The sequence below is a fragment of the Rattus rattus genome, chromosome X, assembly GCF_011064425.1.
Source record: "Rattus rattus isolate New Zealand chromosome X, Rrattus_CSIRO_v1, whole genome shotgun sequence".
NCBI lineage: Eukaryota > Metazoa > Chordata > Mammalia > Rodentia > Muridae > Rattus > Rattus rattus.
Window position 1 is genome coordinate 37486050 of NC_046172.1, and position 22684 is coordinate 37508733.

Here is a 22684-nt window from a genome sequence, read left to right on the forward strand (position 1 = left end):
TCTCTACATTCAAAGAGGTATGTGAGGTTTCCCTTGGCCACAACTAGTCCAACAATGTCACACTTATAAAAGTGCCATTTCCCATAAGTCAAGCTTTTTCAACCACCACAATAAAGATCATAGACTTAAGAATGTTTCCAATAAACTAGGCTTTCATCCTTCCAAAAAAAATGTTCCCCAATTCCAGCTGTCACTCTCTGCATTCTCTCCCTCCATTTCCCCATTTCTCCCACTCCTGTCCTCAAGTACTCCCAATATACCTGCAGTTCCCAGGTATGTTGATACAATTCCACACCCCACTCCTCAAGCATGAACCCCTCTTTACCTAAAAGTTCTGGACTTGTGGGTTTTAGCTTTATTGTCATTTACTTAACAACTATTACATGCTTATATGTGGATGAATACTTTTCCTAAATGCATACCTCATGATTGACTGGATACTGACAAATGTAAGAACTTATAGAGTGGATTAGGCTTACAAACCTTGTGAGCTGTTAAGTGCCTAGGACTCCCCGAATGCCTTGGTTTTCAACATTGACATGGGGGGGAATCTTGTTTCAGCAGATCGCACTGCAAACCTTCCATTCTAGTGCTAGTCATCTGAAGAACCCCTAACTGTATTGACAGAGCTGTGGATCATACCCAAAACCTATCTAGAAAAATGATGGCTCTGGATTAAACTGTATGCCACTTTTCATTAGATAAGGAAATATCTGAATTCTAGAAATATCCCACTGCTAACACACGACTTTACAAAGAACAGTGAAGTGTTTTGTGATAGAAATTCAATTTATAATTTTCAGTTTAAATTTTAATATGTTAACCACAATGAGAGACTAAAAAGTATAAGACAATCAAAATTTTTATTTTATTCTTGTTTTACAAGTTAAAGCTGAGATTTTTTCCATTACCAACTTAATTCCAATTTCATTATACTAGTAGGTTGGGACATTTTACAAAGTAAGACAGAAGTCATCCTCATGCAGTTTCAAATCTGGAAAACAAGAATGCATGCATTGCAAAAAGATTAAACTTGAACATAATGCAACTTATAATAAGAGTATTAACATTTTGAAATGCCAAGAATCCTAAGGTCACCCAAATAGAATAAACATAGAAAGCTTTATGCTCTCCTTCCACCAGCTCCCAGTTGAGGGTACAATAGCTGGATCAGTGACTACTCTGTCTGACCTGATGTTAGATATGAATTGCCAGTGCACTACAAAGTACACAGATCAGAGATGTCGAAGCATCTGCTGGAAGATCCAGGCCTCGACCCTGTCTATCTCATCTCTCAGAGCTTCTGCATATTTTTCAGGGTATGCTCTGGGATGAGTCTTAGTAATGCTAGCAAAAAACTGCAAGATTTTCAATTTGGTGGTTTCTGCAAAGGCCCTTGGGCCCCACAGGAACACATGGCTAGGAGGATCACTGTTAGGCACCTGTCTGTATTCCAGGTATCCTTCCTGGACAAACTCCTCAGAGATGAGCTTCCTGGGGTCTCTATGTATGTAAGGATCCATCCCACCAAACAACCCTATATTATTCAGCATTTCCCAGATAATGTCCTCACTGACATAGTTTCCCTTCATAAAAATGACACCCAGTACAACTATGAGGACACCTGTCTTGGGCATACCCTGGACATCAGTCAGCATCCCATCATAGGTGATGCCCAGGGCAGTGACAAGGACATAGGAATGGACAGAGGGGTCCACTTCTACTATGTCAAGGCCAAAGACCAGCTTCATGCACTCAGAGGCCTCACTAAAGATCAGAGGATAATATTCATCATACTCTCTACCAATGGTTTCCAGCATTTCTGCTTTGGTAGTGAATGCCTTTGTTTGATATTTGAAAAGCAGAAAGTCCACCAAGTCATACACCTTTACGTTCTGTGCATTGTGCAACAAATAGAGTGGGTCTTCCAGCGCCTGTAATTGTCTGATGGAAGCCTCCTCAGATGGGCCTTCAGGAATGGAGGCCAGTACCACAGAGGGAGAGCAGGCTCTCTCAGGACTCTGGAGAGGACTTGGTATTCCACTACCATACTCGGCCTTTGAGGTGGAGGTGGCTTCTTCCTCCTCTGCTGCAGCCATGGTAGCCTGGGCATTGTCCAACTCCTGTTCGGCCTGAGCATTGTCTTGGAGGTTGCTGTATTGGATGTTATGGGCATCATCCATTGTGGCTTTCCTTGGCACTGAAAGGCTGGATACTGTCCTAATCAGAACAAGGAGGACACAGACCTGGTGGGAAAATGGAGAGAGTTTGTGGATTCTATTTGCAGTCACAGTCGAACAACCTGCGAAAAGTCAGGTTATTCAAAATCTCTGAATAGTGCTCTAGGCTACAAGGACTCTTAGCAGTCTGAGAACCTTGAAATACAGAAACAGAAAATGAACAACCTATTTGGGGTGCAGTCAGAGGGAAGATAAGCTCAGGGATACCACCAGAATATTTGATGCCAGAGAATGTCGGGTGTTCATGTTCTCGACTGTTTGAACCATTGTTATATACTTGCACTATCTACATCCCCATAAATTCTGAGGATAGATACTTGTGCCCCGGTTACAGGATCTGAAGACACTATCCCAGAGGAAGATTTTCATATCTTTGAGTTTCAAATCATTAAGACATGCTGACCACATTCCACAGATTCAAACTGCTAGTTTGTGACTGAATTTTCATTAACAGTACTGGTAATGTCTACTGTGGGGGTGCGGGGTAACAATACCCCAGTAAATGGTGTCTTCTATGATCTTTCTGGTTACCCATGTTTCCCTTACAAGTGCTAGACCCTACCAATCAGATAGTCTACTGAAAAATCTTAACTGACCAGTATTTTGAAACATAATATAATGCATTAAGGGCACTTCACATCAGGCTGCACAGATTCAGACTAACTTACAAAAGATTGGTCAATTCAGTGGTGTTCATGTGTCCTAAGGTGTGAGACCTGCCCTATGCTCACCTTGATAAGTGACAAGGTCTGGACTGCTTCAACTTATGATCTGAGGCTAAGTTATTTAAACCAAGGTCCTATTTCTGTGATACAGAGGGAAGAGGAGAAGAGGTAGCAGAAATCATCTATGGTCCCTGAGCTTCTTCACAGCTTACAGGAGGGCAGGTAGAGGACAAATCCCATGTTGTTTAAATGGCAGGAAATCTTCAGTCCTTACCTTCAGTCCTTGCCCTCTTGAGATATTCACTCCGATATCTTCAGTCAAACTCCTCCTTCCCAGGATCTCAGTTCCTTGAGACCTGTGACCAGAAAAAAAGATAGAGTGCATATCAAGACATCCCCTGCCAGCAGTGTGTATGTCAGATGTGTGAGAAGTGTTTGGGGGGCCTGTGACAGGTTTCCTTCACTTCTATATTGGAGGATATAACATGGACTTGCACGATTCTTGGACACCTGTCTTTAAGAATGGCCATGCACTCGGGTCAAGTTGTATTCCTTCTTGATATCTGAGAAGATGACAAATCCTTTTACCTCTGAGTGGGTTATCTTGGATTGGTCATATGACCTGAGTGAATCTGGGCTGATAATGGGGTTTCAAAACCCACTAGAGGTTGATTTACTGACTTCTTCCTGGCACCTTCACTTTTGTGCAATTAACACAACACCTCATCTTTCCAAAGACATCCACATTCCTGCCAAATGGACAAGTAAGCATGACACCTAATGCCTCTGATTATTGGCCACAGAACATACTGAGATATTATAGTTTGTATATTCTGTGCCGTGGAATCATAGTCCCCAGACATACATGTCTGACATACAGCTAATCCTGTGACTCCACTCTCTGTTCCCCATCCTGACATCACTCCTCAGCCAACCTGACTTCAAAGACTTCATCTCGCAAATAAATCACAAACAAATCATGAAGCATAAAGGACAGGCAGTCACAGTACTCACATACCGAAGGCTTTCCGGAAATATATAGGGAGCTTGGCAGGTATTAGGAAATTCTGTGTTATGGAGGGTATTGCTCTTTTTCTCTCCTTTAGGTCTCACCATGGTAACTCAAACTTACCTAGAATGCTTACAAATGCTGGACACCTCTTCTGATAATTTTCTGATACTCCAACTGCTGCTCTGATATCCTTCAGTGGATAGGCTCACCTTCCTTAGAAAAGAGAGAGAATGATAATGGAGTGTATGTGCATAACTGTGGTTTGTGTCTCACACTGCCTATGAGAGCAGCTACGAGAGCAATGGCAATGCTGGGTATTATATGGAGTATTTGCAGTGTGCTGTCCATAGAGAACCCTGGATTTTACCTTGATTAACTCTCTTTCCTAGGACCTCTTTACCATGGACCTCAGAATAAGGTTCTGACCTTCTATCTACTGAGGTCAAAGAAGGCCACTCATTAGTCACATGTACTATAATCCCTATTGTTCTGATCCTGCTGGATTATCTAATAGGACATCTCTTCAGTTTACACACAGGGTCTTGACATATCACTTCATGGAGACTGGGCTCTGTCTATTACAATTGCTCCAAAAAATGATGTTAATCAGAGTCCCATTGGAGGACAGAGCCTTACTGCTAGGAATGAATCCCCCATGTTAGATACAGAATGGAAATGGGGAAGCACTAATTTGGGGTTCCTCAGACTAACTGAAAACTTTCATCTTGATTACAAGGATCTGAAGGAGTACACAGAGAGCATCATGATAGTTTAAAATATTTTCTTGAAATTTGTATAGTTTCATAAATTACAATTTAATCATATTCAACATCTCTCCTATTGTATTGTTGGGCCTTGTCAGCTCTGTCACTGGGGAGGTGGAAAAGGGGGAGTTTGACTGTGCCTAAACGATGCTCCTGCTCCCAGGCCTGGTGCTAGGCCAGACGGAAGCACCTAGGCTCTGTTCTGGTGGTGGAAAACCACAGTCAGAGATGTAGGAAAGCCAGAGTTGGCAAAGGGGGTTCCTCATCTTTCATCGAGCTCAGGGCCGTGGGGTTCTCATGCTCTTAGATTTCCAAGCTATGCTGGGGATTACAGAAGAGCTGAGAATGGAGTCTGGGATCCTGGCGAATGGGAACAGCATCTAGCCAAGGGCTGGGGTAAAGTGGAGGTCCAGATTGTTCCAGTGGGTATGTTAGTCTTTAGATGGACAGCGGTTGGCATGGTGGCAATTGTGGCAGGGAGCACAGAGAGGCCTTCTAAGGGAGATTAAGCTGGGTCTCTGTAGAAGGCCTTCATGGCTTCCCACAGCAGTTCTTGGTGAACAGAGACAATCTGTGGTTCCAAACTGTTTATTGTCATGACAGAAAATGGATGCTTAAAACTATACCCTGCTTCTCAGGGTGTACCTGATATTAAATACTATTTGCAGGTGGGATTTCCAAAATGGGAAGCTTCAGGCCTCCAGGTAGCTCATTAACATGCAGAACTCTTTTTTAACCTACATGACTATACATCATTTCTCTTCTGTGTGAGAAGCATGGCGTGTGTTCCAAGTAAGGGGTTTGTTAGCAAGCTGAGAGTCAACTAAGCCTCAGGTGTGTGCCCACTGAGCCTACGTGTCCTGACCTGTTCCACGTTACCAGACTTCCTGACATGCTTTTATGTTGCACACACTCTACCAAACCCTCCCTGTCCCTATAAATACTGCACTCTCATAGTTTTTAGCACATTCAGTGAAATTTGTAATACCTTTATACACTTGGGCATGTGGACATCGACTGAAGTATGATCAACTGACAAGAATATGCAAACTTAAGGAAAACAAAATCTCCCCAGTAGGTATCAATTACCTATAGATCCTCAGCTAGGGGTGGGACTTACACACCCCACTATGCTGGGATGTTTGTCTAACTGGGAACACAGTCCTCTTGATTGTACTTGCTTAGTTGACTTGAGACTAATTAGGTAGAGCTGGTTTAATCTGGGGCGACTAAATCTGAAGCAGGATTTCAGATATTAAACCAGAGCTCTCACCCTCACATTGTACTGGCCTCATCTGGTGACTCCAGAAATATTTTTATTTTATCCACAAGGGTGTTTTCACTGAGTCAGTCAGGGAGCTGAGAGTCACCTAAGACTCAGGTGTGTCACACTGTGTATCTGCGTCCTGATCTGCTCTATCTTACCAAACTTCCCAGCATGGCTTTATGTCCTACACTCTTCCAAATCCTCCAAGCCCCACCACTACTAGACCTAAGAAAGTTTACTTAAACAGAACACATATATTCCTGGCGCACACACAAATGCACCAGAAAATGGCTCCAGTTGCCCTGGAACTGGAGTTGTGAAGCCCCATTCCTGCCTATGAATCGAACCTGCAAAACCAGCAAGTACTGGTAACCTTGAAGTGTCTGCTAACTACAGATTCCCAGATTTTGATAGGTGAAAAAAACAGAAAAGGCTAGTTTCGACATGGTGCCTTCCCATAGGTTGCAGGTGTGTACAATAAGTATGAAGCTAAATTCATCTACAATTCACCCTCACTTCTCACCCACACTGTAAGCAAGAGAACTGTGTCCTTACCAGGCCTTTGAGGAATTATGATTTCCTGCTCACCTATTTGATTCAAGCTACAGGACACAAACAACAGTGAACCTGCATTATCTTTGATCCTCCTATACAGAAAGGATGCAGTGTAGGCCACTGTGAACTACGTTAAAGCTAAAAGTACGGCAGCCTTTAAGCTCCCGAAAGAAAATGTTCTGTGTCCTGCAAGTCCTTGGAAGTAGGTGAAATAGTGGGGCAGGAATACGGGACCACAAATAAGGGTTCTTGTTTGTTTCAGGTTAGTCAAAGGCATGCAACTGTATTAAATGGAGGTTGTCTATATGGTACAAGGCATGTGCAGGTCACCAGCAACTTACACTTGAGTGAGAAAGGGACCAAGTCCTCCCTCTTCCAGGGAGCTCTAAAAGTGGCATCTACATGGTAACCAACTGCTGGCAGCTGGTCTGAGGCAAGAAAGTACTATTTTGAGTCTACAAGACAGCAGAGCTTGATCTGCATTTTCTGGGCCCCTCAATTATGAAAGAGTCTTTGCACTCTACTATACACTTACTCTGACTGAAAGCTTGTGTCAGCCCTCCAGGATCCTAAAATTGTGATATAACACCTCCCTGAGCACCTGGATGAGGATGTGGCAGTATGTGGAGGGCCTCTTCCCCTTCAGTGAGAACTATGGCATTTGGTAACTTCCAGAAATGGCAGAAAATTATTTGGAGGACTCCAAGTCATTTCTTGCAGGAGAAAGTGCTCACTCATACCAACCAACCTGGATTTACTGCAAGAATCTGAAAAGCCTCCAGTGGTCCTTTCTATCTTATGTGAGGGTTCTACAAATAACAGAAAAACACACTCCTCTCAGAAATCTTTTTAAAAATTCCTAGATACTGATTCCCAGAGTGGGAAGGGAAGGAGGCATTCCTCCAGATGGACCCACTGAATAACAATTTGGCTACTCTCTCGATGAGTGTTCTTTAATCTTCTTAATACTGACACTTAATACATTCCCTAATGTGGTGGTGACACCCAACTTTAAAATTATTTTGGTTGTTACTCCATAAGTGCACTTTTGCAACTGTTTTGAATCCTAATGTAAATATCTGATATGAAGGGTGTTTGATATGGAATCCCAAAAGGGTTGTGTCCCACAAGTTGAGAACCATGTTTCTAGCCTGCCGGGAACCTAAACAATCCACCGACAGGGAAGTTACTGCAACATGAATGTGAAGCTACCTCCAGGGCTCATGTAACTTTAAAAATTGCTCCTCTACATTGTTGAAAGTGAGCAGAGGCTGAATTCTACATCGGGGGCCATGTTTAGTGCCCACTAACAATGGCATGTGACACTTTCTCTGGACTGGAGCTTTTATGGTCCACTCTCAGGTCTAACTTCCTCCCTGAATGTGAGCTAAGCTTATTTCTGAGAACTTCTTAACTATGCCTGCATTCGTGGACCACAAAGTTGGACCCAGCAAGCATCTCCTGCTAAAAGCTTGTTCTATTCCATGCAATGCTAACTGCAGGGTGAAATTGGCATTATTTTTGGTCCTTATATCCTGATGGAGACTTTTTGCCTGCCCTAGGTTCTCACCCACATTCAGAAAGCGTGGTGTAGCTGTATTGCTACAAGGAATCTCACAAGATGTTGCAGAGTTAGGGAACTCTTTATATGCAGATGTGGAAGCTTGGATACCACCCCTACTTGTTTCAAGATCCTGAAAATGATACAAGTTAACCAGGTGGTTTGGGCCTAACCATCTAGAAACAATCTTCCAAAAGCCACTCTCATCTAGCATCTTTATTTAAAATGATTGTGATGTCTGATTTCTGAATTGGTAACTATTGCCATAGTCCCAAGAGAAGGAAGGGAATAAGATTATTTCAATTAATTTTCCCTTGTTTAAAGTAGCTCACATTTTCCATCCAATAAATTGTGGGGTCACTCATCACCAAGCAGGGTTTTCACACTACAATCCTGGGAACATGTTTCACCCAGTATACTATTCCACCTCCTTCTCTAACAGAACAACTTAAAATATTGACTTTCCTTTGTTCTCAGGTATCATGGAACAAGGGGTTCACTCCTACAGGTAGGTGAGCTCTACTTGAAGCTAGGCTGACATTAGGGATGGAATTGCATTATTTCTGGAAACATCAGAGTGGAAGGTGTGCTTTCCTCCACCCTAAGCTGTCATCTCTGGTACAAAATTGTTCTAGAAACCTGAAAAAATCCCCCAGTGGCACAGTATGGAAGGTAGGGGGTGTCTGTCTTTCAAACTCAAGACCATGTGTGGAAGCTGTGTTTGTTGGGGTGGGGTAATCAATGTATCATGAATAGATTTGGAGTCAGAGGGATTTCTTACCTCAACTGGAAAGGCACAGCGAGGCCACCAACAATCCAGCTGTCTCACAATATGGTGCTGCATCCACAAAGTCACCAGATATTTAGGACTGGACAGTCACTCTATCTCAAAAGTCAGCACAGAAATTTTCATAAAATTAAAGAACCTCAGAATACATCCCCAAATTCCCAATGTCACCACAATTAGATCGGTGTGGATGTCTGTCTCATTGACTAAAGTCAGCACTGAAGCACTCTTTAAACTCAACAAACCTAACAAAATGGAATTCAGGTTTCAGAGTTCACTGATAACAGAACTGAGGATCCAGCGCTTTCCACTAAGTAGTGCCTGTTTGCTTCAAGACCCCAAATGGATACAAATCTAACTTAATTCTCTGGTCCTATGGATCCTGGATCCAGCTTCAAAAACCTACTAACGTTTACTACCCATGTAAAATTCATAAGGAAAATGTAACTTGATTCTGCATCTGTGGGAACCTCTGAAATGGCACCTAAGAGTCTCAGAGGAAGCCCATTCCCAGGAGGGTGCCCCTTTTTGGTGCAGGTTACATCATTAAAACCTTAGCATTTGTGGCTCTGTTGAAAAAAACAATGTTTCCACAATCCATTCAAAGCTACTCGTTTCATACATCCCAAGATTCCACCTGAACTCCTCCGGGAATGTTAGAAAATGGAAGCTTTAGACAATCTCCAGAAACCCGAAGTAAGGAGTTCATTCCCACAAGGTTACTCAACTGGGGGTTAGGGAGGCCAAAGGGATGCAGCTGTATTATTTGGGGAACCGTCTCTCCTGAAAGGTTCAGAGTGAGCCCGAAATTCTTACTCCAAGTGGGAGAGAGAAGCGTCCTCCCTTCCAGGCATCTCACAAAATGGCGCGGAGTCCACAAAGTCTCCGGATGTGAAAGCCTGGGGAGGCGCTCTATACCACAAGTCAGCACGGAGGTTCCTTTAAAGTCAGGAACCTCAAAAATGTTCTCGCGGCCCCCTATGTCACTAGATATAGATGACTGTGGAGTGTCTCATACACCCAAGTCAGCACTGAGGCATCATTTAAACTTAATGGACCTCAGCAAATGGCCCTGAGCCTTCGGACTCCTCGCATATGGAAACCAGAACGAGAGTCTTTCGAGAATTGGGCTCCCGTTTACTTCAGGACCCCAAAACGACAAACATCTACCTCATTTGTCTGGGCCTGTGGTCCTTGGATCCAGCTTAAATAACCTACACATCCACTTTGCATCAGAATAAAAATGTCACACCGTCACGCATTTCTGGGAACACTGGAAATGGTGCCCAAGGACAGTCCTGGACAAGTAGGTTAGGCGCTCATTCCCACGTAGCTGCCCCCGTTTGGTGAGGTTATATTCTTAACACCATATGATCTGGGTGACTTCGGTCCAACCACTGTTTTCCAGTCTACTCTTAGCTACCTGTTTGAAATGGCCAACTATTCCATCGCTTTTCCTCAGGGAAAGTTTCCAGTGACTTTAGACCATCTCTAGAATCGAGGAGTAAGGAGCTAGTTCCCACAAAGTTACCTGACTGGGAACTAGGCGACTAAACGGGTGAAGCACTATTATTTAGGAACTGTCTGTCCATGAAGGTTTCAGAGTGAGCCTGAAATTCTTACCTCACCTGAAACCGCGAGGTGACCTCCCTTCCAGGCGTCTGACAAAATGGCGCTGAGTGCACAAGATCACCACCTATGAAAGCCTGGGGAGGCGCTCTATCTCACAAATCATCCCGGAGGTTCCTTTAAACTTAGGAAACTCAAAAATGTTTCCTCAGTCCCCATGTTACCAAATATATGACTGCGGAGGGACTCAAATGGCCGAGTCCTCACTGAGGCATCCCTTAATCTCAGGAAACATAACAAGAAAGAAAGAAAGAAAGAAAGAAAGAAAGAAAGAAAGAAAGAAAGAAAGAAAGAAAGAAAGAAAGAAGAAAGAAGGAAGGAAGGAAGGAAGGAAGGAGGGAAGGAAGGAAGGAAGGAAGGAAGGAAGGAAGGAAGGAAGGAAGGAAAGAAAGAAAGAAAGAAAGAAAGAAAGAAAGAAAGAAAGAAAGAAAGAAAGAAAGAAAGGAAGGAAGGAAGGAAGGTAGGTCCTCAGGCTCCCCTGTTCACCAACAAGGAGATTGGTCCCCAAGCTGTTTTGAGTAATGGGGCTCCCGTTTGATTCAGGATCTCAGACGGTACAAAACTAGTTTAATTTTTTTGAGCCTGTGAGTGGATTCTGGATCTGCCTTTAAATACCCACTTTTCTACTCTATGTGAGAATAAAAATGTCACATGATCCTGCATTAATGGAATCCTCTAAAATGGTGCCTCATTAATAACCTATTATATGTGTCAATCTGATCCAACCAGTGCTTCCACAAGCCACTCTTAGCTGGTCATTTGACACAGACAGCTATTCCACAGCTACTCCTCAGGAAATGTTTGAAAATGGCTTCTTTAGACAGTCTTCAGAATTAGAAGTAAGGAGGTTTTTCCCACAATGTTACCTGACTGGAAGCTAGGCAGTCCAATGCGATGAAGTTTTATTATTCACAGGAAACACCTATCTTAAAAAGTTTCAGAGTGAACACAAAATTCTTGCCTTAACTGGAAAAGCTAGGCATTGTCCCTTCCAGGATGCTCCCAAAATTGCAATCACTTCACAAATTCATGACATATGAAAGCCTGGCAAGGTTTTCTATCTCACAAGTCAGCACAGAGGTTTCTTTAAACTCAGGAACCTCATAAAACATCCCCAATGCCACCGTGTCATAGGCATAAATGACTGGGGAGGGACTCATATGCTCATGTTATCACTGAAGAATCTTTCAAACTCAAGGAAATTCACTAAATAGACCTCAGTCTCCCTTGTCATCCTATATGGAAAATGGGGCCCAGTCTCATTCTACTGAGTGGTTCCATTTGCCTCAGGACAACAAAAGGATACAAAGGTAGCTTAATTGTCTGCGCCTGGGGATTCTGGATTGCCTACCAAGTGCCCACTTCCTCACCTTCCATACAGGCTAAAATTGTCACAGGATCCTGCATTTCTGGGAACCTCTGACAAACCTAAGGACAAAGTCCTCTGAGAGGGAGCAGTGGTAGCTCCTTGCCACAATACCTGTCCCTTTTGGGGGCAGGTCATATTACTCAAACTATAATATGAAGTGTGTTTTCACAGAGACAGAGCTTCCAAGGTCCACTCTTAGGGGTTTTTTTTCTCACTCTGTGAGCTAATCAGGAGCCTACCCTCATGGAATGTTTAAAAATGGAAGCTAAGTGTAGTATAGGTTCTAGAAATGAGAGGCATCAGCTCATTCCTATAACTGAACAGCATAGTCCTCCACAGAGCCAAGAGATGAATCTGCATTCTTCAGGTACTAGTTATCATGGAAAGAGGATTATCTAATCAGCCCTAATCTCTTAACTGGAGTTGAAAGGCACTGTGAGGCAGTCTCTTGTTTAGAATCTTTGCAGAATTTCTCTCAGTGGTCTAAGTTGCTAGTTGAAGAAAAATATGGTGGAACTCCTATTTGAATTTTATCACTAAGGCAGCTTATAGTCTGTGGAACCACACACATTGGCTCTGCATTCCCTAAGTCCCTGGATGCAGATGTGGAAGGTTGGGTACAGGCTTATTCACAAAAGTCTACTCTTATTTGGGGCAGGACCATCAAATGGATGCTAAGTAGCTTGATTTTCTGGGCCTGTTCTTCTGGAATCTGGCTTTTACTATAAATATTCTCCAATGTAATTATATCTGTAATCTGACCCCAAGTTCCATCTTGACTATAAATATTTTAAGAATCTTCAGAAAGGAATTATGATCAAAATAAAAACAAGCTAATGTTCTACAGATATCTGTTTGGTTCATAACTTCTGTTAGTTTCACTGCGCCTCTATCCATCTAGTTATCTCTGATGTTAGTTGGTCTTGCTGTCTCTGAGTGTAGTTTATTCCTCCTCTGGGCCTGTGGGCCTTTGAGCCCATGGTCTTAGGAGTGAGAGAACTCATGGGAGACAAGCTCTCTCCAGGCATAATTTGGTATGCAAGGCTATGGGACAGCCTTAGGTATGGACCCAGATGTAGACTGGAAGGTTCCTGTCCCAGGCTGCTCTGCAGTTCCTGTGCCCTGTGTACTCCTGGCGTGTCCCTCTTTGGACAGTGAGTGGAGCAAAAGCCATGTCTCAACTTTGGGCTTAAGAATGAGAGCACTCGGTCCACACCTCTGTCTTCTGCGTGGGATACGTGTCGGCCGGGAGATCTCCGTAATAGATCTCTGTAATAAACCTCGCCTTTGCGTATTACATCCAAAATGGTCTCCCTGTGTCTGGAGTCCACGATTTCCCGGGACTTGAGTAAGGGTCTCTCTTCAGGGATCTTTCATTTGGGGGCTCGGCCAGGATCTTCGTGACCACCCCAGACCCCGAAGACCCCTTGGAGGTGAGTTGGATGTTTGTCTGAGTGTTTCTGTGTGAGCGGTGCCGCATTTGTCAGTCTGGGTCTGCTTGTCCACTGTCTATCTGTTTCCAGTCGTCTCCGGGTAGGAACGACTTGGGTCGGTTTGTTTCCAGTCGTCTCCGGGTAGGAACAACTTGGGCAGCTGTCGCAGAGGTCCGTGAGGACCCCGAGACTTCAGGGGACAGACTTGTCCAGCACTGCAGGCTCCAACCCTGGGGGACGTCTTGAGGGTGGAGGGGGCCCAGAAGGAACTGGTTGCCTCCTATCTCCTCGCTGTTAAGTGAGGAGATTAGAGACCTTGCTGGGTGATCTGGCTTTGGTTTCTTGTGGAATAGTCACAGAGGGTGACTAGTTTTAGACATCCTTGTCTCTCTTGTCATTTTGTTAGTCTTCTGAGTTGGGTGTTTGTTGTACTTTGTAGACAGAAGGAAGAGTGATGTGGAATCCGCTCTCCCTCATCTGTCTTTGGTGTCCCCTTGGTAAGGAAGAGTGATATGGAATCTGCTCTCCTTCATCTGTTGTTGGTGAGCTCAGGGAAGCTTTCATCTAAATCAGTTCAGTTTTGTGGTGATCTCGCAGCGGCCGTTTGTTTTTTGTTTTTGTGCTCACTTCTGGTTTTTTGTCTGTTTATCTTTTGATTGTCTTTCTGTGTGACTAAATGCTTTTGTCCTTTTCGGTGGACCTCTGTCTTCTGGACTCTCTTCTTGTTTTCTCACCATCCCACTTGAGATGCTTGTTAGTAGCTGTTACAGGAAATACAGAATCCTACTACAGGCCAGAAAAAATTATCCAGACACGGATGGAAGGCCCTCACTTCTGCCTGTTGACTTCAATTCCACTGAAGGTAGGGAGGGCCAGGTCCACTGCCAAACTGGGAACTGGGATCGGACTAAGGGATGGCCTCACTTAGAAAAGGCCCAAATTGCTTAAAAGATAAACGGACAATGACACACTTGAGGGGAAAGCTATACTCCCCAGAGAACAAAGAAAAGACTCACTTTGCCAAATACAGAAAGGGACTCATTTAGGAGATAAGTTTGTCCAAGTAGTTAAGGTATTTGTAATAGACTTTTTAGCCAAGAGAGGCAGTAAAAAAGTATAAGGTGTGTCAGTAAGTGAATGCTTAATAAGCAAACAGGGCAAAGAGACCTAGAGAGTTTAGTGAGAAGTCAAAGTGAACTTCACTGAGAAAATATGGTCACAAGTATCTCCTAGTGCTTGTAGATACCTTTCCAGGAATAGATAAAAGCCTTCCTCACCAAGCAAGAGACGGCCTCTGCAGTCAGCAAGAAGATACTGGAAGAAATCTTCCCCCGGTCTGGAGTGCTGGAGTGCCCAAGGTAATCTGGTCAGACAATGGCCCTACTTTTTTTTTTTTTTTTTTATTAATTGCCTTTCCCGGTTTAAGCAAACATCCCCTCCCCTCCCCAGGGTGGGTGTTCCCTCCCCACCCCCCCCCATTGCTGCCCTCCCCCCGACAGTCTAGTTTGGGGTTCATTAGCAGGACCCAGAAATTCCCCTTTGGTGTTTACAGATATTCATTCAAAGGTTCAGGGAGTCCATGTATAGTCTTTAGGTAGTGGCTTAGTCCCTGGAAATAAATAAAACTCTTCCAAAACGGGGTCCTATTCTCAGTTCAAGGTTTGACCATGGAGACTGTATTTGCTGTACTGGGTGGTCTCTCAGGAGATCTACCTTCTGCCTCTTGCTTTCTTCAGAGCAAGAAATCCCTAATTGGGTTCCAGATTCAGCCACCCATTTGAGATCTTGAATGGGCCTCAGTCTCTGACTTTTAGATGATGTTACTGAACCAACATGTCATAATAATCTTGTTTTTGATTTGTAAAGAATTGTAAAAGACCTCACAGGTGATCACAGAAAGAAGTCTAGGCATCTAGGGTAATTCAGGCATTTGCCCCAGGGCCCCTGAGACATCTCATCAGTGCATCCAGGTCAGAGATTTGGCTCAACAATACAGGATGGCATTTTCCAACCCAGACATAAAGCCTCACTGGAAAGGACTGTACCTGGTGTGATATACCACCCTGATCCATTCCCTGTTGAAGGGCATCTGGGTCTTTCAGCCCTCACCAGCTGAAGCTGTTGGGACTGCGATTGAGAGCTGGAATCATGATTTGTATTCAAGAGGGACACTCGGATCTTACAATGGCAAAAAAGCTCCCTAGACTTTTCAGATAAGTGGATACATCTTTGGGAGATATGCCCAAGGGAGGGGCTCCCTAGCTATAATAATGCTCAGGAGGTTTAATGTTTGCTTTAGAAACAAGAATTTCCTGAATTTGCCCTGGGTTCCATCGGGATAGGTGGGGGATAGGCTTGATTTCTATTGCAAATGATGTAACATACCCTTACTATGAAGGCATTATGTGCCTTAGTACTTCTAACTCTTCTTGGGACTGTGCCTCAGGGATCATGTGTTTAGAAGTTCTAAGATAGTCATGACCTTGGTGTGTAGGTTTAGATAATGTCCAGATTGGAATCCTGATGCTAAAGACTTAGTAAGAAAAAAAAGGAGTTGAGATTAACTTAGGGCTCTCTTAAGAGTTGAGAATTACTTAAGGCTATCTAGGTGCTGCAAGGGCAGCTACAAGGACATCTGCTGTTGCCCTGCAATGCAAGGCTTATAGAGAATTCAGAACTGCCATTGACTCAGATATAAAAAGAGTGAAAAAGACTTTTTAGCTGACCTCCAAGAATACCTAGCCTCCCTCTCAGAGGTAGTCCTTCAGAATAGGAGAAGATTAGACCTGATATTCCTTAAAGAAGGAGTCTGTGTGCTACACTGAAAGAAGAATGTTGCTTCTATGTAGACCGTTCAGGAGTAATTAAAGACTCCATGAGTTAACTTAGAGAAAGGTTAGACAAAGGACAGAGAGACAGAGAAGCGCGTCAGGGATGTTTCGAGAGCAGGTTTAGTAAATCTCCTTGGATGACTACTCTGATATCTTCCCTTATGGGACCCTTCTTAGTTTTGCTTCTGCTTCTGATTATAGGTCCATGTGTGTTAAAGAAACTAGTTACCTTCATTAGAGAAAGAGTGGGTACTGTTAAAATTTTGATGTTATGCCAACAGTATCATGCTTTAGGAGGACAAGAAAGCCAATATTATAAAGATACTAAAATTTAGTTCTATGATTAGAACTAGCCACTAGAAGAAGTAAGGAATGAAAGAATAAAAAAAAATGCAGCTAAGAAGTCAGAAGTTTAAAAAAGCCCTAAATACCTCAAATTCCAGACCCCGCCCTCTACCTATACTAGCTGACCATAAAGTTAGATTAAAATCTTAGAGAACAATCTTGAGAAACAGGGAGTTTCTCCTTGTGATTTTTCACTGGTATTCTTGTGATTTTTCCAATGACACCACCGCTGCCCCCTTGGGTTGTTGTTTCTCCCTTTAAATACCCTTTCTCCCAGCCTCTCGGGGTTGAACTCCACTGCCCCTGCGTGGGATATGAGTCTCGACCCCAGTGCACTGGTTCCTATCAATAAACCTCATGTTTATTACAGCAAGGACGGTCTCACGTGAGTTCTTGGGGGGTCGCATCATCCCGAGACTTGAGTGAGGGTCTCCCTGCTCTGGGGGTCTTTCACTTCCTTTGCAATTTCTATCCTTTTGACCTCCTTTTGTTATTTGATTGATCTGGCTAGGACTTTGAGTTCTATATTGAATAGGTAGGGAGAGATTGGACAGCCTTGTCTAGTTCCTGATTTTAGTGGGATTGCTCCAAGTTTCTCTCCATTTAGTGAAGATAATTTTTTAAAAATTATATGACTAAATTATTGGAACATTCTGAAGTGATATTACTTTTGTTTCCTTGGGTGGTTTTCTTGTAAAGCCAAATATGAGCATTTGTCCTTGTAGGTTGTTTTTTACATAAAACACTACTATCTGGCATTGGAGAAATTGCATTGATTTCATAGCGTTTATCCAAATTGTTTTGAAATTCTAGACCAGCAGATGCCTGAACCAAATGCACAGGTTTTAGCATCAAGAAAATGTGGCTTATATACTGAATAAGGAAGTACTTGTCTTCATATTTTTATGAAATATTTTATATAAGATTTTTCCTCATTCCTTTTGTAGTCTTTGGTATGATTCATATCAAAAAAAAGCTTCCCTTTAGTTCTCTGTCTTGTCTGATACTGATGATGGAACCCAGGGCTGTGTGTATGCTAAGCAAGCCCTCTACCCTTGAGTCACACCCCTTATCCTTCAGTTCCCTTTTAGTAAAGTTTGGAATTTATTTAAAAAGTTATAAATATCTTTGTGCTGGTATTTACAAAGCAAACTTCAATTACTGAAGAAGAGGGAACCTCAGTTAAAAAATAGTCTCCATCACATCAGACTGTGGGAATGTTTGAGGAGTATCTTCTTTATTAATAATGATGGAAGAGGTCTGAGTCCACAGTAAGTGGTATCACTTCTATTATATAAGAGAGCAAGGTTTGTGAGCCAATACACAGCTTTTCTCTATGGTGTATGTTAGGTTTCATAAATTGTAAACTGTATTTTCAAAACTTGCCTTTTATTTTATATAGTTCATTTTGCCTACATACGTGTAATGTATTATCAGTTATTCAAATATTCCATTATTATTTAATATCTATGGTGGTGGCATCTCCTTTATTTGTAACAATTATGTGTATATTTTACCTGCATATATGTGTGTATTGTGCTAATGCACTCTCCAAGGAGGGCAGAAACAGAGTTGAATCCCTTGAAACTGGAGCTACAGCGGGTTGTAAGCCTCCTTGTGGGTTTTGGAAACTGAACCCTGGGTCCTCTGAAACGCATCAAGTGCTCTTAACCACTAATCCATCTTTTAGCCTCTTGACATTTATTATTTTATTTTCTATTATATTGCATTCCTTTTATTTTTATTTTTGGATGCTATCTGCCTCTTTAAGTTTTAATTCTACATTAAGAATTCTACACTAAGCATTACCAGCTGCATATGTAGCAGAGGATAGGCCTATTGGGCACCAAAGGGAGGAGAAGCCCTTGGTCCTGCTAAGACTGAACACCCCCAGTGTAGGGGAATGTCAAGGTGGGGAGGTGGGAAGGAGGAATCACTAGGGAGAGGGTACACCTTTTATAAAAGAAGGGGGAGGGGAGGGGATAGGAGCCTTATGGATAGGAAACCGGGAAAGGGAATAACATTTAAAATGTAAATTAAAAATATGCAATAAAAAAGGTATGAGCCTTATAATACTGAAAGCTTCCCTCTAAGTACTGCTTGAGAGATACCATTTATTTTTAAAATATTTATATCATTTAAAATCTTTTCTAATTTCTTAATTTTTTTCTTTCGTGCAGGATTATTTAGAAAATGCTTTAATTTAAAATATTTATAGTTTTCTAGTATATTTTATTATTGATCTATAGTATATTTGATATTCTAGTACATGGATTTAGTATATCTTATTCTCTTTTATTCAGACAACAAATTTTGTCTGGTTTCAATTTTTAACCTGTACTGCGAGTTGCACATGGCTCAGGATATATTGTTACTTGTGTTACTAGTACACTTAACAAGAGTGGATTTTTCTGTATTTGTTGGGAAAACGATATAAAGCTAAAGATTGATTTTCCAGTTTTGTCTTTCAGGGAATGCTTTATATTTAATAAAACTTGTGTCTAAATTCACCTTGTTTTATTTTGGTATAGTTGCTGTCAATGATAATCTTCTAATTTTGTTCAGTTAGCATATAAAATAATGGGTTCAAATAAATATATATATATATATATATATATTTGTATGTTGTTCATATTTACATGCACCCTCCCAGTCTCTTCCTCTGTCCATTTTGCTTGTCCATTCCCTAGTGCCAAAAGTTCACTCTCTGCTCTCATACCACACATGAATATATAGTTAAATTTAGATTCCACAAATGAGAGTTAATGTGTGATATTTTGCCTTTCTTACTCTTATTGCCACGTCATACATCCTCCTCATTTTTTAAATCCTCGATCTCTACAGTAGTACCCTTTTGTATTTTTGACCCATATATAAATCTAGATTCTCATATGAAAGAAAATGTGATGTTTGTCTTTCTGAGCTTGGCTTAACTTAATTAACATAATTACCTCTAGTTGTATCCATTTTCCTGAAAGGCACTGTTTCATTATTGTTTACTGCCAAATAACGACATTCTGTATATATAGGACTTATAAAATCAATTTAACTGTTGATGGACACTTTGGCTTGTTCCATATTTTGGCTATTGTGAATAGAGTAGCAGCAAGCGTGGACATGCAAGTGTCTGTGGGGTGTTCTATTTAGTCTTCCAAGTATAACTAAGAGTGATATACTTCGGTCATAATATAATATTGTTTTAAGTTTTTTGAGGAAACACCATACTGGTTTCCATAGAGACTGAGTGTATATTCTCATTAGTGCTGCATAATGGTTTCCCTTTCCCCAAAGCCTTGTCAGTACCTATCGTTTGTTTTTGTGATGATAAATATTCTATTAATGCAAGATAGAGTTTCAAAGCAGTGTTAATGTGCATTTTCCTGATGGCTAAGGATACTGAATACTTTTTAAAGTTCTTCTCTTGAAAACTATCTATTCAGTTCATTTGTCCATTTACTGATCGGGTGATTTGGTTTTATTGTTTAATTTTGGGAGTTCTTTATAAATTCTAGATATCAATCCTCAGTCAGCTGTACAATTGGCAAAGAAATTCTCATATCTATAGTGAATCTTCTCTCTGGCAACTGTTTATTTGCTTTGTAGAAGCCTCTTAAATTGATACAAATTTATTCATCAATTCTTGTTTCTATGCTCTGAGCAATTAGAATCCTTTTCAGAAAGTCTTTATGTATAACTAGATCACATGGCATTTTCTTTATTTATGCCTTGGAGTATTTTATTCAATGATTTCCCCTAACATCTTCAGAGTTTCGTCGTCTCATATGATAGGTTTTGATCCACTCAGAATTTATTTTTGTCCAGTGTAAGAGATAAGGGTCTGGTTTCCTTCTTCTATACTTGTCTATCCAGTTTTGCCCATCTTCATTTGCTGAAGAGCTCTCTTTTCTCTATTGCATATTTTTGGAATCTTTGTATTTGTAAAACATTAGGTTTTTGAACGGGTGTTTTTTCCTTGACCCTTTATTTCTTGTTTTTATTCCATTTTGTATGTGTCTGTTTTTGTACCAATATGCTGCTTGATTTTTTAATAATTTTCTTTTTCCTGGATATTTTATGTGTTTACATTTCAAATATTATCCCCTTCCCCCCTTTCCCATACCCCTTCCCCCTGCTTCTATGAAAATGTTTCCATTCCCAACCACCCACTCTAACCCTGGCATTCCCCTAAACTGGGGAAATGAGCCTTCACAGGACCAAGTGCTTTTCCTCCAATTGATGTTCACAGATCATATGAAACCTAAGAAGAAGGAAGACGAAAATGTGCTTGATAAATTTTTATAGATCATACATATCTAGCATTTTGTCTAGATTGTCCAGTTTTTCACATAATTTTTGTGGTGGTGGGGATTGAAATCTGGGCTTTCTGAATGCAAGGCTACCATTTGGATATGCCCCAGATGTGCAAAATATTAAAATATAAGTTTTTAAAGTGTGTTCTAATAATCCTCTGAATTTTATTAGTGTGCATTTAATAGCCCACTTTTTATTTTTAATTTTATTAATTTGAGGCCTCTCTTATTCTGCTGATTAGTTTGGATACATTTTTGTTAGTTTTTTATTGTATTAAAGCAGTTAATATAAGAGACTGGTTTACCAACTCCCCAGAAACTTCCTAGTTCATAAACCTTGGGGTGGCTAACATTTTGCCTAGAGTTATCTAGTGGGTGTGTCAGAGAGTGTAGTAAGTAAACAGCACTGAAATTTGTACAGACAGAACTGGCCCTGTACTTTTAATACCTGCTAAGCCTTAATATCCTGCTGAGCGTTTATGACTATGACCGTCAAAAATTTGTTAGAGCTTTAAATTTCTCAGGATCCATAGAAGTGAACCTCATGGCAGATAGGTGACTCTGTAGGTTCATATATATGATGACCTAACATTCAGGGACACTAAGCTATTTTTTTCATTTTATAAATATATCGCTTTAATTTTATGATGGATCACTATTGAAATGGAAATCATGCAATTCTGCCCAGTATCCACTTCAGCTTTCCAATTTATCTTTCCTTTTAATTATTAGATTATTTAATTTACATTTCAAATGTTATTCCCTTCCCCAGTGTTCTGGCCATAAGCCCCCTATCCCATCTCCCTCTTCTTCTTCTAAAGGGGTTCTCACTCAATAACCACCCCATTTACAGCCTCCCCACCTTGACATTCCACTACAATGGGGGGTCCAGCCTTGGCAGGAGCAAGGGTTTCTCCTCCCACTGATGCCCAGGGAGGCCATCACCTGCTACATATGCAGTTGGAGCCATGGGTCTATCCAGGTGTACTCTATGGATAGTGGTTTAGTCCCTGGGAGCTCTGGTTGGTTGGTATTGTTGTTCTTATGGGGTTGCAAGCCCCTTCAACTCCTTCAGTCCTTTCTCTAATTCCCCAAACAGGGACCCTGTTTTCAGTTCAATGGTTTGCTGCTAGCATTTGCCTCTGTATTGGACATGCTCTGGCTGAGCCTCTCAGGAGACAGCTACATCAGGCTCCTGTCAGCATGTACTCCTTGGCTTCATCAATGTTGTCAAGTTTTGGTGGCTGTATATATATAGGCTGGATCCCCAGGTGGGGCAGGCCCTCTGCTCCAACCTTCGTCTCCATATCCCTTCCTATTAATATATTTATTCCCCCTTTTAAGAAGAACTGAAGCATCTTCACTTTGATCGTCATTCTTCTTGAGCTTCATGTGGCCTGTGGGTTGCATCTTGGATAATTCGAGCTTTTGGAATAATATCCACTTATCGGTGAATACATAAAATGTGGACTTTTTATTAGGTTACTTCACTCAGGATGATAATTTCTAGTTCCATCCATTTGCCTATGAATTTAATGAAGTCATTGCTTTTGAGCTGAGTAGTAATCCATTGTGTAGATGCACCACATTTTCTGTATCTGTTCCTCTGTTGAGGGGTATCTGGGTTCTTTCCAGCTTCTGGCTATTATAAATAAGGCTTCTATGAACATAGTGGAGCATGTATCCTTGCATGCTGGAGCATGTTGGAGTATCTTTTGGGTATATGCCCAGGCATATAATAGCTATGTTCTCAGGTAGCACAATGTCCAATTTTCTGAGGAACTGCCAGACTGATTTCCAGACTGGTTGCACTGGCTTGCAATCCCACCATCAATGGAGGCATGTTCCTCTTTTTCCACATCATCACCAGCATCAGTTTTCACCTGAGTTTTCAATCTTAGCCATTCTGACTTGTG

General features: G+C 41.6%; 1 protein-coding gene across 1 annotated transcript; it reads right to left on the bottom strand.

The window, feature by feature from the left end:
* Positions 1-1235: 1235 nt before the first annotated feature.
* LOC116889130 (melanoma-associated antigen 10-like) lies at positions 1236-2198 on the bottom strand. Its single transcript, XM_032890301.1, has one exon. It carries the CDS (start codon positions 2181-2183, stop codon positions 1236-1238), a length of 948 nt encoding a protein of 315 aa, XP_032746192.1. The 5' UTR covers positions 2184-2198.
* Between the last annotated feature and the right edge of the window lie 20486 nt (positions 2199-22684).

Bases quoted from the DNA above. Each gene is read 5' to 3' on its own strand.
- LOC116889130 (XM_032890301.1), bottom strand. From the start codon at position 2,183: ATGGATGATGCCCATAACATCCAATACAGCAACCTCCAAGACAATGCT.